Source organism: Neovison vison, chromosome 5 (assembly GCF_020171115.1).
Source record: "Neovison vison isolate M4711 chromosome 5, ASM_NN_V1, whole genome shotgun sequence".
Lineage (NCBI taxonomy): Eukaryota > Metazoa > Chordata > Mammalia > Carnivora > Mustelidae > Neogale > Neogale vison.
Genome location: NC_058095.1, coordinates 22065017 through 22081438, shown reverse-complemented (window position 1 = coordinate 22081438; position 16422 = coordinate 22065017). Strand labels below are relative to the sequence as shown.

The 16422-nt window shown below is 46.4% G+C and overlaps 1 protein-coding gene across 2 annotated transcripts; it reads left to right on the top strand.

The window, feature by feature from the left end:
* The first annotated feature begins 3656 nt into the window (after positions 1–3656).
* MSL1 (MSL complex subunit 1) lies at positions 3657–16118 on the top strand. Of its 2 annotated transcripts, XM_044248048.1 has the most exons (9): positions 3657–4665; positions 7157–7380; positions 8420–8802; positions 10717–10764; positions 11220–11284; positions 11919–11986; positions 12618–12742; positions 12912–12984; positions 13587–16118. In XM_044248048.1, the coding sequence occupies exons 1-9, from the start codon at positions 3898–3900 to the stop codon at positions 13675–13677; spliced, it is 1845 nt and encodes a 614-aa protein (XP_044103983.1). In that variant the 5' UTR covers positions 3657–3897; the 3' UTR covers positions 13678–16118. The 2 variants fall into 2 exon arrangements, with proteins under 2 accessions (XP_044103983.1, XP_044103984.1); XM_044248049.1 differs by lacking the exon at positions 10717–10764.
* The last annotated feature ends 304 nt before the right edge of the window (positions 16119–16422 follow it).

The window sequence follows — 16422 nt, the reverse complement described above, 5'->3', positions numbered from 1 at the left end:
TCTACACAGCTCATTTATTCATTCAATGAATATTTACTAAGTGCCGACTTTGTGCAGACTAAGATTCTGGGTGCTGAAGGTATAGCAGTGAACAAGACACGAAGCTTATATTCTAGTGAAAGACAATAAACAATGTAAATTGTGTTAGAAGGTAATAAGTACTAAGAAGAAAAATAAAGCAGAAAGGGGGAAGAGGGAGTTTGGAGGAGGGTATGAGTTTACATAAGGTGACCAGAGAAGGTCTGATGAAAAGAGGACATTCAGAGGTGCCCACGTGGCTCAACTGGTTAAGTGTCTGCTTTCTGCTCAGGTCATGAACCCAGGGTCCTGGGATGGAGTCCCACATTGGGCTCTCGGCTCGGCAGGGAGTCTGCTTCTCTCTCTCCTTTTGTCTTGTGCTTGCTGTTGCTCTCTGTCTTAATCTTGTAAATAAATAAAAATATTTTAAAAAAAAGATTATATTCAGGAATATCACTAGAGAAGAGGGCATGTGGATATTGCAAAGACGAGTGATCCCAGTGGAGGGAATAGCAAGTGAAAGGACCTGAGCAGACACATACCAGGTGTGTTTGAAGGACAGCAGAGAGACAAGTGTGACAGGAGGGCAGTGAATAAGGGCGGAGAAGAGTAGCAGTCCAGAGCAGTATGAGGTGGTGGGGGGCCAGATCGTATAGGCCATAATTATGATTTTGTTTTTCCTCCAGGTAAGATGGAAAGGCATGAGAAGGTTTTGAGCAGAGAAAGAACATGATCTCACTTACATCTTATTGGGATCACTATGGCTGCTATGTTGTGAATAGACATAAGTGGGGGAAGGCAAAGGTTGAAACTGAGATTAATGACGAGGTTACAGCAATAAAAAAGTGCAATAGGATTATACCTTCAAGCAAGGTGGAAGTTGTGGAGGTGTGTGAAGGTGTGTGATTCTGGATATATACTTTTAAGGGCAATGGGATTGGAAATTGACTGGATATCCGGTGAGAGAGGAGAGGAAGGCTATGGAAGCAAAATTCGGGGGAGGGAAGTTCAGGAGCACAATTTTAGGTTTAAGTTTGAAATGCCAATTAGACATCCAAGTGGATATGTCTCCTAGGCAAGTGGATATACAATTTTGGAATTAGGGGATGAATCCAGGAAAAAGATAAAAATTTGGGAGTTTTTTTTTTTTAATATTTTATTATTTATTTATTTATTTATTTGACAGAGATCACAAGTAGGCGGAGAGGCAGGCAGAAAGAGAGGAAGGGAAGCAGGCTCCCTGCCAAGCAGAGAGCAGATGTGGGGGTCCTCCATCCCAGGACCCTAGGATCATAACCTGAGCGGAAGGCAGAGGCTTTAACTCACTGCGCCACCCAGTTGCCCCTAAATTTGGGAGTCTGACATCAGTTAAAGATGGTACTGAAAGTCTAAACACTGAAAGAGATCACCATATTCTATGGCCTCCCACCATCCCCAGCACCCCCTTTATTGGTATCACTAACCCCAATACTTTCCTTGCAGATCTTGGGCCATACAGTCTGGTGGAAGAGGGCTGGGGTTCTCTTGGCTTCTTAACACATTCACACCCACTTGTTTAAAATTTCCAGTGCTTCGTGCTTCGGGCCCACAAGGCCAAGACACAGTTTTCATTAGAGGTTTTCGTATTAGGCCAAAGAATGTTAGTCATCTCCATTTTCATATAGACTGGAAAAAAAATACACCTCAACAGAAAAGAAAAACAATCAATTGAAATTCTTAAAAAAAAGTTTTTCAGGGCGCCTGGGTGGCTCAGTGGGTTAAGCCGCTGCCTTCAGCTCAGGTCATGATCCCAGGGTCCTGGGATTGAGCCCTGCATCAGGAGCCTGCTTCCCCCCTCCTCTCTGCCTACTTGTGATCTATCTCTCTCTGTCAAATATATAAATAAAAAAATAAAATCTTAAAAAAAAAAAAAAAAGGTGGGGCGCCTGGGTGGCTCAGTGGGTTAAGCCGCTGCCTTCGGCTCAGGTCGTGATCCCAGCGTCCTGGCATCGAGTCCCGCATCGGGCTCTCCGCCGAGCGGAGAGCCTGCTTTCCCCTCTCTCTCTCTCTCTTTCTGCCTACTTGTGATCTCGCTCTGTCAAATAAATAAATAAAATCTTTTTAAAAAAAAAAAAAAGGTTTTTCCAGGAGGAATTGAGGACTTGTTGGCTGAAGTTGCATGGAAATTGAGACACACACACACACACAATGAACACGGAGAGATTGAAAGAAGTGCTCTGCATAAGAGAATACCCTAAAGTATTCCTATTCCCAGTAAAAATTAAAATCCCTGGGGAGCCTAGTTGAATACAGCGGAGGCGCAGGTGCCTCTTGATCTCGGGGTCCTGAGTTCGAGCCCCACGGTGGGTGTAGATTATTAATAAATAAACTTTTTAAAAAAACTGATAAATATCCCTTCCGATATTCTCTTTTGGCTTTGACCCTTCATGAACCTCCAGCAGATGCTAGAAGTGACTTAAGAAGGCTGGGGAGATGGCCGTTGGGAAATAACTGTTGGTAGTTGGCAATACTTAATTCCAGGGAGGTTGTGGCAAGAACTCCCTAGGCCGCAGACATCATGGATTTTCCTCCCTCTGGGAACCAGAGGTCCCTCCGTTTCTGGTCTGGATCCCTCAGAGACAAAGAAATTCATTCTCTCCCAGACCAGAGTGGGGCTGGTGGGGAGTGGAGGGGGTGGAGGGGTTAGAATTCTACCCCCAGGAAACACCCACAGGCTCAGACAGGAGCCCGAATCCTGACTCTGGTCCAGGAGGCTTGCAGGGCTGCGGGGGCCGTGGGGCCCCTCCGGCGAGGGCCGGGCGGGCTGCCAAGGTGCCGGGGGAAGGGACCGGCCAGCGGAGGCCGGGTACGTGGAGCGCTCGCTCAGTCCACTGCCCCGAAGGGCGCGTCTGCCTCCTGAAGCCCCCTGCCCTCTTCTACGCTCCATTCTCTCGCTCTCCTTTTTCCCGGCGAGCCTCCGCATTCTCCATCTGCCCGTCGCCGCCTTCTCCCTTTCTTCCCTCCTCCTGACCCTCCCCCGGCTCGCCCCTCCCTCGGCAGCCCACCTTCGCCGCGCTCCTCCGCGGGCTTCTCGGTTCTCGCCCCACATCCCTGGCCTCCCCTCGCCGGCCCCCAGCCTCCAGGGCGCCCGCGGCCCCCTCCCGCCCCCCTCGAGGCGCCGGCGGCCCCTTTCACAATAGCGCGGCCCGCCTCCCTCCTCTCCGCTCCCGGTTCGCTCCCGCCCGCTCCCCGCCCGGCGCATGCGCCCTCCGGTCAGCGGCGGCTGCGGCGGTGGCGGCTGCGAGCGGCTCCGTTTTTTTAAAGGGAAACGCTGAGGCGCCGGGGGTGACTGTGGGGGAGGGGGACCCCGAGCCGCGGAGACCCCCAGGGGAGGCGACAGACCCCCTCCCGGAGTAGGAGGGCTTTGGGCGGACCCATCCCTCCCACCCCTCCTGAGGAGGAGCGGGGGGAAAATGGAGGCTCGGGGCGGCTGAGGCGAGCTCCGGGGCGGGGGGCCGGGGCGGGGAAGGGGGGGTGTGGGGTGGGGAGACGAGGCGGGCCCGGCCGGGCCGGGGGGGCCGAAGCGAGCTCCGGGGATGAGCTCGGGGGCGGCTGGGTGCGAGCTCCTGCCTCTGAGGCGAAGGCGGCGGCGGCGGCAGCAGAGGCGGCGGCGAGGCCCCCATGGGCCGGCGGCGGGCCTCAGCCGCGGCCTCCACTTCTCCGCACGCCGGCGGGATGGCGCCCGGGCCCCGGAGGAGCCGCGCTAGCCAAGGCCTGCTGCCGCGCTGCTGAGGCGAGCCCGCCAAACTCCCCTCCCCCTCCTCCGTCCTCGACCCCCCACACCTCGCCCCTTCCCCACCCCCTCCTCCGTCTCGGTCCCCGGCGCTGCTCCGGACCACTATGACCATGAGATCCGCAGTGTTCAAGGCGGCCGCGGCCCCTGCCGGCGGCAACCCTGAGCAGCGACTGGACTACGAGCGGGCTGCGGCGCTGGGCGGGCCCGAGGACGAGCCCGGGGCGGCCGAAGCCCACTTCCTCCCCCGGCACCGTAAGCTCAAGGAGCCGGGGCCCCCGCTGGCCTCCTCCCAGGGCGGGAGCCCCGCGCCCTCCCCGGCCGGCTGCGGCGGCAAGGGCCGGGGCTTGTTACTCCCGGCCGGGGCGGCCCCCGGGCAGCAGGAAGAGAGCTGGGGCGGCTCGGTGCCCTTGCCCTGTCCGCCCCCGGCCACCAAACAAGCCGGCATTGGGGGGGAGCCAGCGGCCGCGGGAGCCGGCTGCAGTCCCCGACCTAAGTATCAGGCGGTGCTGCCCATTCAGACGGGCTCTCTCGTGGCGGCGGCCAAAGAGCCTACGCCCTGGGCTGGGGACAAGGGTGGGGCGGCTCCCCCAGCTGCCACCGCCTCGGACCCGGCGGGACCCCCACCACTACCTCTGCCGGGGCCGCCACCCCTCGCGCCCACCGCCACCGCCGGGACCCTGGCGGCCAGCGAGGGCAGATGGAAGAGTATGAGGAAGAGCCCTCTCGGGGGTGGCGGCGGCTCGGGAGCCTCCAGTCAGGCCGCCTGCCTCAAACAGATTCTTCTGCTGCAATTGGACCTCATCGAACAGCAGCAGCAGCAGCTGCAGGCCAAGGAAAAGGAGATCGAGGAGCTGAAGTCAGAGAGAGACACGGTACGGGAGGGGTTAATTTACGTTCGGGACGACGAGCGAGTTGTGCGCATGCTCGGGGGAAGGGGCTGTAGGAGGTTAAGGTATCCCTTGGTTAGGGGTAAGGGGGTTGGCCACCAGCAAAGGCGTATCTTAAGTGTCGGGTCCTTGGGAACCAGGCTCACAGACGCGTTTGATTGGAGGGAAGGGTTAAAGGGCAACCTCCTAATGGGAGGGGGAGGGGAGGTTTCAGGTGCCAAAGGGTTAATTTAAAATGACAGTCCCAGACTTGTGGGAACGACGTGGAGAGTGGGAAAAGACCTGATTTGTGAAGGGTTAAATATGTAAAGGTGGGATGCAAATGTGGTGGCTTTATGGAAGGGGTTAAATGAAAGAGCTTTTGCGTTAGAAATGCATTTTTAGAGAGGGACAGAGCAGCTGTTGCACTGCTGTAGCATCTTTACATAGGAGGGCAGTAGGCCTTTTAACTGCCAGAGAGGTAGAGGTGATTCACAGTGGAATTCTGTTTTAGTTTTCTTAAATGATATGAAGAGAACCACCGCCTTTGATTTCAGACAGTTTTGAATAAGAATCTGAGTTATAAAACATGACCCACTGACTGGCTAGCTCCCTTGTATAAGCATGGTGTTGAAGGGCTGGTAGATTTTAAGGCATCAGGGGAAAGTGAGTTTATTAAATGTACTAAGTAGACCCCCTCCCTCCAAAATCCCTGTTTTAGAATCTTAAGATAGTAGGGCAGTAATTTATTATTTCTTTGTAGTTCTGAGGAGCATGACTATATAGGCTTGTTTTCACTGCAGCAGTAGTCAAGAGCACCTTATGCGTTAAAACATAACCTTTCAGGTACCAGGAAAGCTGTGTGTATGTGGGGGGGGTGGCGGTGGGTATTACTGTGCTAGCATACCTCACAGCTGCCTAAAAATAAACATGGTTTCTACAATTGTTGTGTTCAGGCTGCAGCAGTCTCTCTCTCTCTCTCTCTCTCTCTCTCTCTCTCCCCCTCCCTCCCTCTCCCCTTTTCTCTCTCTCTTTTTGGCGTTGTGTGCGCACAAGGGCTAAGCAGGGGAGCAGAGGGCTATTTATTTTCTTTGCTTTACAAATGAATCGCATCAGGCTTCGGGCTCTTTTATTGGAGAATGCATTCTGCAAGGTGGAATGGGAGCTGGGGCAGGTCTCATCAAAATATCTCATGGTCTTGATTTGTGGAAGTTACTCAACATGGAGGTGGCACTGCTCAGCTACTGTACTGCAGTCTAGGGGTGTGATGGTACTGTAATTACAACACATCATATCCTTACATGGGAGGGGGGGAGAGAAGGACCAGTGAAGGGGAAGAAATCAAGGAAATGTCACCCACAGACCATGGTTAAGTAATGTTAAGGCTGTGAATGAAAACAGAAGATGAAATGAAATGACAGTATGGCTGACAGGGGGGCTCTCTGCTAATTGTGGAGGTTTCTGCTCAGTTCCTGAGGTAGTGACCCCTTTGCAGACTTCCCCAGGCAGGAAAAGTGGGGTGAGTTAAGGATAGAGTATCAGTCTGAACTTGGCATTCACTGTTTCTGTTGTGTATTGCAGTCTTAGCATTGCTTAAGCTTGTTTCTCTTATTCCAGTTGTTGTTTGGCCTCTACTGAAATCACTGCAGCTAAGTAGATATAATGAAGAGAACATTAATATTGCTGTCTACCCAAATAAAATTCTCACGGTAGTGTTTTAAATAGCATAGTTGGCACCTTTTCTCAGAACGTTCTAAATGTGAAGTTTTCAATGCTAATAGATGTCCATTTTCAGTTTGATTATGTAGTTCTCCTTTAATTAAAGTTAAAAGATTTGGCTTAATTAATATTTAGATAAATAGGTAGATTTTTTCCTCAAATGCAAAGAAATATGCATATTTCATGATCAGTGGGACTATGGGTACTGGTTATAATTCTTCCAGATTGAGTGTTCATTGTTTAAATGCCCTGTACACCCCTTTCAAATAACACTGCAGTCCCTCATGGCACTGTGACTGTGAGCTTTTCATTCCTTCTCAATATACTGTTTGGACTTTGCCCTTGTGTATAGCATTTTGGAGTGAAAGTAGAAAGGATAGGATTTGGAGAAACCTAGGGCCTCCTAAAAGAACATAAGGTTAATTCTGGAAAACTCCCAAACTGACTTGGAGCCACATGATTAGCAGTAGAGAGACCATGCCATTTGAAAGGCATGTTGTGGCCCCTCCCAGAGAAGAGGATCTTCTTTCAAAAGAATGAACTACAAATTCCCCCATGCCCCTCCTCAGTTAGGTTAGCCCTAAAATTAAGCAGAGTACCTCGTCTTCTGTATCGCGTTTAAGGAAAAACTATTGAGATTAATGCCTGTTAAAAATAACTTGAATTACTGTGGTCTAGGGAAAGAGGCAGAAGACCATACTGATGCCTAAATGGGGCTAAGTACCTGGGTATAATTTTTTTGTGTTTTAAGTCTGCATTTTGGCACTCTTTCTTTTAGCTCCTTGCTCGGATTGAACGTATGGAAAGGCGGATGCAGCTGGTAAAGAAGGATAACGAGAAAGAAAGGCACAAGCTGTTTCAGGGCTATGAAACTGAAGAGAGAGAGGAAACGGAGCTATCCGAGAAAATTAAACTGGAGTGCCAGCCGGAGCTTTCCGAGACATCCCAGACTCTGCCTCCCAAGCCTTTCTCTTGTGGGCGGAGTGGAAAGGGACACAAAAGGTGTGCTGATCACTTTGTTACACTGTCTGGACATGATGAGGACATGTGTTTCCAGTGACTGAGAGAAGGGGATTAGGATTTATGAATTAGTTTTAATACCACCGTATCCTGAATTATGAGGTCTTCCTTTTCTGAGAAACTATCTTGAAACATTCTTGCAGGCTATAAAAATCTGTTAGGAACATTTCAGTCACAGTAGTAATTACAGAATGTAGAGTACATCATAAAGAGAACGGGCAACAAATGTGATGGCTGAGTTTCTTAAAACTATAGCGGTTCACTTCAACAAATTAGGAAGTGTTAAATTCCTTCATCATGTTAGGTAGTAGTGGATAAAGAAGTAAGATCTGACTGTCCTTGGACCCAAAGACATAAGTCAAACTAGTTGTGAAGGTGGTGTAAACTTGGAATTCAGTTGCAATAAAATAGGAAAGTAGACGGTGATATAAACTGAGTTTTGTAAGATTCAGAGACATTAAAGATTATTCATTCTGAGGTAGAATAGTGAAACTTTAAGGAGGAGATGGATCTTGAAAAAGAAGTATAGAATTTAGGTTGGTAAAAAGAAAAGGACGTGGCATTCTAGGAATAGTGGTGGAGGGAAGGAGATTGGTGGGAAAAAGCCAAAAGATAGCAAGAAAAAACAAATAGAGATTATAATTAACATGGTATAGAATTTGGGGGAAAAATAAGAGACTGGTCTCTGGTTGATAGGAATGAAATAGGCCACAGAGTAGTGGCACCTAATGTTAGCTAAAGGGTCTTGAATAAAATAGGAACCTTCTTAGATTTAGTAGGCAATAAGATACTATTAGAGGTTCTTAAGCATGGAAACTCACTTGTTCAACAAACACTTAACTGAGGGCCTGTTATATATACTGGTAAGCATGAGGCTGTTCCTGCTTGTGACTGCCAACTGAACCAGATGTTTAGATATTTAGATACCTGAACTTGTTTGTTCTCTTGCCCCCAAATGTAATCAAATAAGATTTTATCAAGAGTCGATACATTTTATAATGTTTTCTTCCCTATCTAATAGGAAATCCCCATTTGGAAGTACAGAAAGAAAGATTCCTGTTAAAAAGCTGGCTCCTGAATTTTCAAAAGTCAAAACAAAAACTCCTAAGCACTCTCCCATTAAAGAGGAACCCTGTGGTTCCTTATCTGAAACTGTTTGTAAACGTGAATTGAGGAGCCAAGAAACTCCAGAAAAGCCCCGGTCTTCAGTGGACACCCCGCCAAGACTCTCCACTCCCCAGAAGGGACCCAGCACCCATCCCAAGGAGAAAGCCTTCTCAAGTGAGATAGAAGATTTGCCGTACCTTTCCACCACAGAAATGTATTTGTGTCGTTGGCACCAGCCTCCCCCATCACCGTTACCATTACGGGAATCCTCTCCAAAGAAGGAGGAGACTGTAGCAAGTAAGGCATAGAGAACACTTGCTCTTATACCCTAGTGGTGGCGGTCAAGCTAACAAGTGTGAAAATGCCTTTGGCATTTTTAAAAAAGTGCAATCAATAAAGCAGAGTTCTGTCAAGAATGAGTAAGTTAACAGCCAGAGACAGACACTGTGCAGGCATTGCAAATAGATGGAATTACAGCAAAATGTGCTCAATGTATTTGCCTGCTTACAACACTGGGAGATGTGTTTGCCAGTAAGTTGCTCATCACAAGAGCACCAGACTTGGGGGTGTAATCTCCGGCAACTTGCATGCCCTCTGAAAGAAGGGTTTTCTGTGCTGTGAAATGCATAGAACTTATACTTTGCCATGCACGACTGTTCCTGCAATTGATACTGTGTGAAACCTGGGAGGGTGGTCTTTGGGTGTTCTCAGGGGCCAATGGTAATTTTTGGGTTGGGGAGCCAGCTTGGGGTGGGGAGTTTCACCTGGGCCTCCGCTCTTTAACTTTATAAACATTTATCTGTATCTCTATGTCCCGGTCTGGGGGGCAGGAGGAATCTGCCAAAGACCAACAGTCTTACTTTATCTTACTATACTTCACAAAGGTTCTAAATGTGAAGAGTTTACTTGGATTGCAGTAGCCCATTGGTTGTTCATATATTTAAATAAAATGGTCTACAAACTATTTTTCAAACAATAAGGACTATCTTGGGATATCTGAGCTGCTTGGGGAGGGTGTTGGGTACGGGACCTTGGTCTTCATTCCCTTTTTTTTTTTCTTTATGGCTTCCACACAGAAATGCTCCCCTATCTCCTACATCAACCAGTAACTGCAATGTGCCTTCAATTGTGTAATGTTAGTCTGTGACAGTCACTGCGGGCGCTCCGGGGTGATGGTGGGGGAAGTCTTCTTGAATAGAGCCACCGCCCCAGGTTTCTACCACTGTGTCTTGCCCTAGCAGGGATGGGGATGGGAATCCATTCCAATAAGACAAGAGCATTCTCCAGGCTTTGTTTGGCTGTTCTGATGACAAAATTAAGTGGGGGAAGATAGATTACTCTTCTTAACTATCTAAAATTCATTAGGCCTCACACTTGAGTACATGAGCTAGACCAGGATCCTGATCTAGGTTCAGGTTTTTTGTTGGTTCAGTCAGTTGAACAGGTTCATCCTTAACGGTTAACTTTCTTGCTGCCATGGCAATGCTGTGTAACAACTTAAGAGAAACTGTGAAGCAACTTCCCATCCGGGATTGGGAAATGGCTTGGTCCAGAGCTGTTCTGTTTGACTGGCTGTTTTGAAAACCCTCTCTGCCCTAGTACAGAAAATCCAAACACCTCTGAGGTTGTGGGGATAGCAGTACAGAAGGAGTCTGATTGGGGGGAAATCCCAGCCCTTTGAGGAGCCTGAGTTGTGAATAAACGTGTGAATCCTTATTCTTGCTGCCCCTATCTCAAGAGGAAGCTCAATGGCTTGTTCTAAGGAAGCCAAAGTCTTTGTGCATGTTGTTCAGGCTGGACCAGCAAGGTAGTTTGTTTGGAGGGAGGAGGGAGCTGTTTAAGAAGACTACATATGTAAGTTTTGAGAACACTGATCTTTTATTTGAAAAATAGGGTCAACTTTTACTCACCTGCCATGTTCTGAGTTTAAGGTTTGATATCCTTGGCCATCAACTGTTGCAGGGAAACCACCCTAAATAATGAAGAAAAGAAGTCGTCTCAGTGTAAAAAAAAAAGTGGTGGGCTTATTTTCTTTTCTTTTGTCTGTTGTTCCCTCTTCCCCTCCCCCAGAGAGAAATTCTCAAAAGAGCAACTCAAAAAAACCAAAATGGCTTCCTAGTGAGAACTTCAGTGATGATCCTTTCCTCCATTTTGGGTGTGGGCTTTTTTTCTTTTTACACTGAGATGATTCTTCTTTCCTGCATTATTTAGGGTGTCTGATGCCATCAAGTGTTGCAGGAGAAACTTCAGTCTTGGCTGGTGAGTAGAATAGGAATTGTGCTGGCTGGGCCTGGGGTGGGGGTCGGTGGGATGGTGGATGGTTGGGAGCTGTGTTCCCCATCAGCTGGATGTGGGAGAGTGAGATTCTTTGGTGTATGATTACACTATAGACTTCAAAATGACTACAAATTTCAGTTGTTTTTCAGGAACTGCAATAGCATCCATTATATGAATTGTCAGGTATTGGCTTAGGGTTTTTTGTGCTCCTGTGTTTGGCAGACTGCAATGGCATTTTAGGTTCTTTTATACCATAGCGAGGACACTGAATGTGGCTTCAGGTGAGGCCATAGAATGGATTCCTATCACTTGGTAACTTTGTCCTATTTGGGAAGCGACCTCTTGTCCTAGTGAATAGTAGGAGGGTTGCGTGACTTTGGATTTAAGGGTGGTTCCACCCCTCCTCCCTTTCTTTTTCTTTCTTTTTTTTTTTTCAGTTCCTTCTTGGAGGGACCACTCAGTAGAGCCTCTAAGGGACCCAAATCCTTCAGACCTTTTGGAGGTAGGTACCCAAGACCTGTCAGCAGAGGGAAGTGAGGGACAGAGTAGAAATGGAGGTTTAACTTGAATGTGTTATAGTGACAGGATGGATGGGTTAAATAACTCTAAAGCCAGAGCGGAACTTGAGCAATTATCTAGCCTAACTCTTGTTTATGTAGAAAACTGAGTTGCAGAGTGGCTAAATGATTTATTCAAAAAGAAATAGCTAGGCATTGTTCAAAACAAAATGAAATTTCATGCTAAGTAGAAAAGTTAGAATGTGCCACTCAGCAACAAAATTATGTCTTTCAGACTCATTTGACTCTTAAAACTCAGACTCTTGCAAGGCATGGAGGTAGGGAGGATTGCCTCCCTACCTCAAGCCTCAGGGGTTGTTTCAGTTTGACATGATTTTCACCTTGGAAAGTTAAAGAAATAATTTTGAAGTTTGGACCATCTGCAAGGGTGGGTGTGGGGAGAAGAGTATGTGTTTTGTTGATTCCGTTACCAAGAGGTTCCCATGACATCCATAGAACTTACAGACTCAGGTGGACCTGCAGGGAAAAGATTTGACATTCCTGGAAGCTGGAAATGAGTTCGTATACACATGTGTCACATGATGATAAATTGTTTATCAGCTGCTGTTCTTTACACAGAACCTGGATGACAGTGTGTTTTCGAAGCGGCATGCAAAACTGGAGCTGGATGAGAAGAGAAGGAAAAGGTGAGACGAGATACTCATCCTGGAACAGCTGGACCCTAACTTCTCTCGTCCATGCTCTGAAAAGTCCTGGAGCCCTTAACACACTTAAATTACTGCCATCGCAATTGGTTGAGTATCTTCTTTTGAAGTGGTAGTTGTAAAGATGTTTGGCTTCTTAAGTAAAGATGTTTGGCTTCATTTTCTTTGTGTATGCCCTTCCTCAGTTCCACTCTCTGTGGAACATCAATGCATGATTTGGACTGCTGGACCTAAACAGCTCTTTCCTGACCTGGCAGACAGTTCACTTTACTACCTCCACTCTCCCTACCCCATTAAGAAGAGTAAGCACAGGGGCTCCTGGGTGGCTCAGTCAGTTAAGCATCTGCCTTCAGCTTGGGTCCTGATCCCAGAGTCCTGGAATCAAGTCCTGGTTCAGGCTCCCTGCTCCGTGGGGAGCCTGCTTCTCCTTCTGCCTCTTCCTCTCTGCCTATTTGTGCTCTCTCTGTCAAATAAATAAATAAAATCTTTAAAAAAGAAAGAAAAGAAGAGTCAGCACAGGTCTCCCTAGTGTCTGGATTGTGTTAGTTGCTCTTATAGAGCAGGTTTTCAGTAATATTGGGTTTGTTTGTTTTGTCTGGTTTGTTTTTCCCAGATGGGATATTCAGAGGATCAGGGAACAAAGAATTTTACAACGACTGCAGCTCAGAATGTATAAAAAGAAAGGAATTCAGGAATCTGAGCCTGAGGTTACCTCATTTTTCCCTGAGCCAGATGACGGTAAGTTTTGTCTATCTAAAAGAGTAGGTTTTTCAAAGAAGGAAAAGGGTGCGAGGCTCTATGATACAAACTTGCTCTGAATGAATGAACAGCATTTTGGAGCAGGTGTAGTTGCCAGACATTTCCCCTCTGTGTCACTAACAAGGTCCCATTTGGCTTTCTTCCATAGTTGAAAGTTTGATGATTACCCCCTTCTTGCCTGTTGTAGCATTTGGACGACCATTACCCAAATTAACTCCACAGTAAGTATAAAAGTTTCCACCCCCTCCTCCCTTCTCAGGTAGCCTGCACTTTACCTCCTTTTTAGACCTCATAAAAGCCTAGATATTAGGTGGAACAGGTGGCTCAGGAATAGCCATGACTCTTTGACAGAAGAGTCTATCTGGGCAACTAACTCTTGCAGTGATAAAATAATTAAAAGGATTGCTTTTTGAGTTAGAAAGAGATTATTTAGTCACTTTAATAGCACAGTGTTGGGGTGCCTGGGTGGCTCAGTGGGTTAAAGCCTCTGCCTTCAGCTCAGGTCATGATCTCAGGGTCCTGGGATCGAGCCCCGCGTCGGGCTCTCTGCTCAGCGGGGAACCTGTTTCCTCCCCTCTCTCTCTCTGCCTGTCTCTCTGCTTACTTGTGATCTCTCTCTGTCAAATAAATAAATAAAATCTTTTTTAAAAAAAATAGCACAGTGTTTCTCTGGCTTTGAGACAGGAAAGACATTCTAAATTTGGAACTTGAGAGTCAAGGTTAGGAGTGGTGAGGGGCAGAGTATCTTTTTAGAGTTAATCTTTTGTCCACACAGAATCCCTTCTCGTCTTCCAAGTTGATTTCCTTACCCTTTCTTTGCCAGGAATTTTGAGCTGCCCTGGTTGGATGAGCGTAGCCGATGCAGGTTGGAGATCCAGAAGAAGCAAACACCTCACCGGACGTGTAGGAAATAGCTGGGCTGGCAAGAACCTTCTGTCTTCAGATAGTTGTAGCATGCCGTTCCCAGAGAATGGCAGAGACCTGTATATGTGACCTATGTCCTCATGTATGTTATCATTCGCTGATAATGCCCTTCCATATTCCCTTGATCTTGTTTTGTTTTCATCGCTCTGATTTCACAAAAACTCTTTCATTGGGCTAATTGTGAATTATGGACGGTGATTGGGATTTCTTTTCCCTTTTTGGGGAAATGAGCTCTCAAGCTAAATCTATAGGATGGCAGATTCGGAAGCCTCAGGGGTCTGCTTCTATACATTTGCCTACGTTAGAGGGGTAAAAGGGCTCTCTTCATTAGACTTGTGGAAGATGAAGCAACCCCTGCCTTTAGAGCTGTGCCTGCATGGCACTCTTCTCGCCCTGGTATACCCTACCTTAGAGTCTGAGTATAGTGGTGTTTACCCTAAAACAAAACAAACAAACAAAACCTCACCATGAGCTTAAGGACCGGATGAGGAATAAAAAGTGAAGTGATGAAGCAAGTCATCTTCACAGGGTAGAAGAGAGATTGAAAAGTTGGCAGATAAATGTCCGAAAAGACAGTTATTCTCTTAAAACTATTCTGTGATAAAGCCATGTGGGAAGGGATTTGGGCTGTGATTATTTTCTTAGTTAATGGGCAACTGAATTTCTTCCCCCCATTCCTCAAGAAATAAAATCCTTGGAAAAGAGAATGGGGATGGTTAGTTCAGGGCAAGTTATGACTCTAAACAAAAGCAGTTGACATTTGAGGATGGCATGCCAGAACCTGTATAGATGTCCTTGTGTCACATCACTTCTCAAGTATTCCTTAGTTGGGCTTTATTCTTTTAGCTGAGCTCTTGGTGGTGGGATAGAGATTTAGGGAGGGTGGGGGGTGAATGTGGAAATATGTGCTTCCTTTGGCTGGCAAATGTCTACATCTTGAAACAAACAGATGTACCTAATGAGCTTCTCCATTCACTTTGTAAAAATAGATTTGTATGTATATCATCTTGGTCCCCCTTTCCCATTTTGTTAAAAAATTTCAGGACAGCACTCCAGGCCACTTTGGTCTCAGTGTAAGATCCCTGTAACTATCTGGAAGGAAATAGAGCCAAGACCTCTGGTCTTAAATATATAGGAATTGCCTTTCTTTAGTCTTCATGACTATTGTGTGAAAACAAGTAGGGGTCTAATCTCCTAGAAGGTAGGGGCTTTTATCCTTGAAGAGAATATGTCCCCAGATTATTAGCACTTTTAGAGGAGAAGCCAAGGTATGTAGGGTGTGTGGCCGGCCCATCAATGGAGCATGAGAGAATGGGGATACCATTGTGGGAAGAAAAGAAAAGTTCCTCAGGGGCCTCCCACTGCTAAAGATTTTTGTGACATGTTGATCTGTGCTCCCTGGGTTTGACTTTTAAAGGAATTATTCCGGCAGCACATGTAGTATTCTTGGATGATCTTGCTGCTTTTATTTCTCCTTTTGTGTGTGTGTGTGTGGCTGTGGGTTTTCATTTGTAACTCCATCTGCTTAGGAGAGTGGGCTCTCCACAAGGGAACCTGCTGTGAACTTCACTGCAGTAAGAGTGTAGAGAGAAATAGGACTTACTCCACTAGGGGCTCTCATCTCACACCTTAAGGGGAGGAAGGAGATTTCTAGAAAAACTGGGCCAGATTTTCTTTGTTCTCCATCATTTTAATATGGCAAGCTGTTTGGCTTTCCTACTCTGACCTATGTTATGTTCCTTTATAATGTGCCCAAGAAGAAAAAAAGACCAATCAGTGTCTCTTTACGTTGTTCCTTGATTCCTCTCTTTCTTCTTGATTTTCAGCATTTGTCGGATTCCTAATTTGGATATGGGTTCGCAAATTTAACCTTTGTGCCCTGCCCAGGGGACTCCCCAGATTCTGAACTTGAGCTAGACTAAGAGGAATCCATGAGGTGCTATCTGGCCAGACTTAAGTGGATTCTATTTCCTTGGTTCTCCCTCTACCTAGGACCGTTCATTTTATTGTCCCCTCTTCTAGATCAGTTCTCCTTTGATTTGGATATGTTGAGGTTTGTTGAGGAGGTTGGAGAGTAGATTAGCAAAATTCCAAGAGTGAAATTACAGTGTGTTAGAGTGTGGGGGGAAAATTAGTCTTATTTTTTCCCTACACGGGATACAACACTGTGAAATTCAATCTTCAGCAAAGGCCCTGCAATTCTCCTAAAACATAGTTCTTTGTTTCTTTCTTTAACAAAGTTTAAGCTAGTGTTAATAAATTAAAAAGAGAAATTGCTTGTCTGTCCACTTCAGCTTTGTTTTATGCCCATTTCATATTGTTGTCTGTGTTGTAATTCATACTTTTGATACCATTTCTGATGTGTAAAATTGGTTGTCTTGTAAATATCTTATAAAGAGTTCAATTGTAAATAAACTATTGTGGCTGTTAATTTTTGAACTTCTGCTTCAATTTATTAGATTTATTGGGAAGCATTAAACAGTTCTGCTTATAGATACTAAAAGATTCGAAAAAGAAATCATTTTCACAAAATAGAGAAATACACCATTTTCTTTTTTGTGTATGAGCACAACATATGTTTTTCATCCCTCTTTGTTCTGTGTTCTCCCTTACATATTAAGTGGCAACTTTAAAAACAATATCCCAGGATAGGATATTTGGTGCCTGGTGTCTAAATGAATAAAACCTCATAGTTGAAAAGACCTTGGAGGTCATCTAGTCTGACCCTTAATACA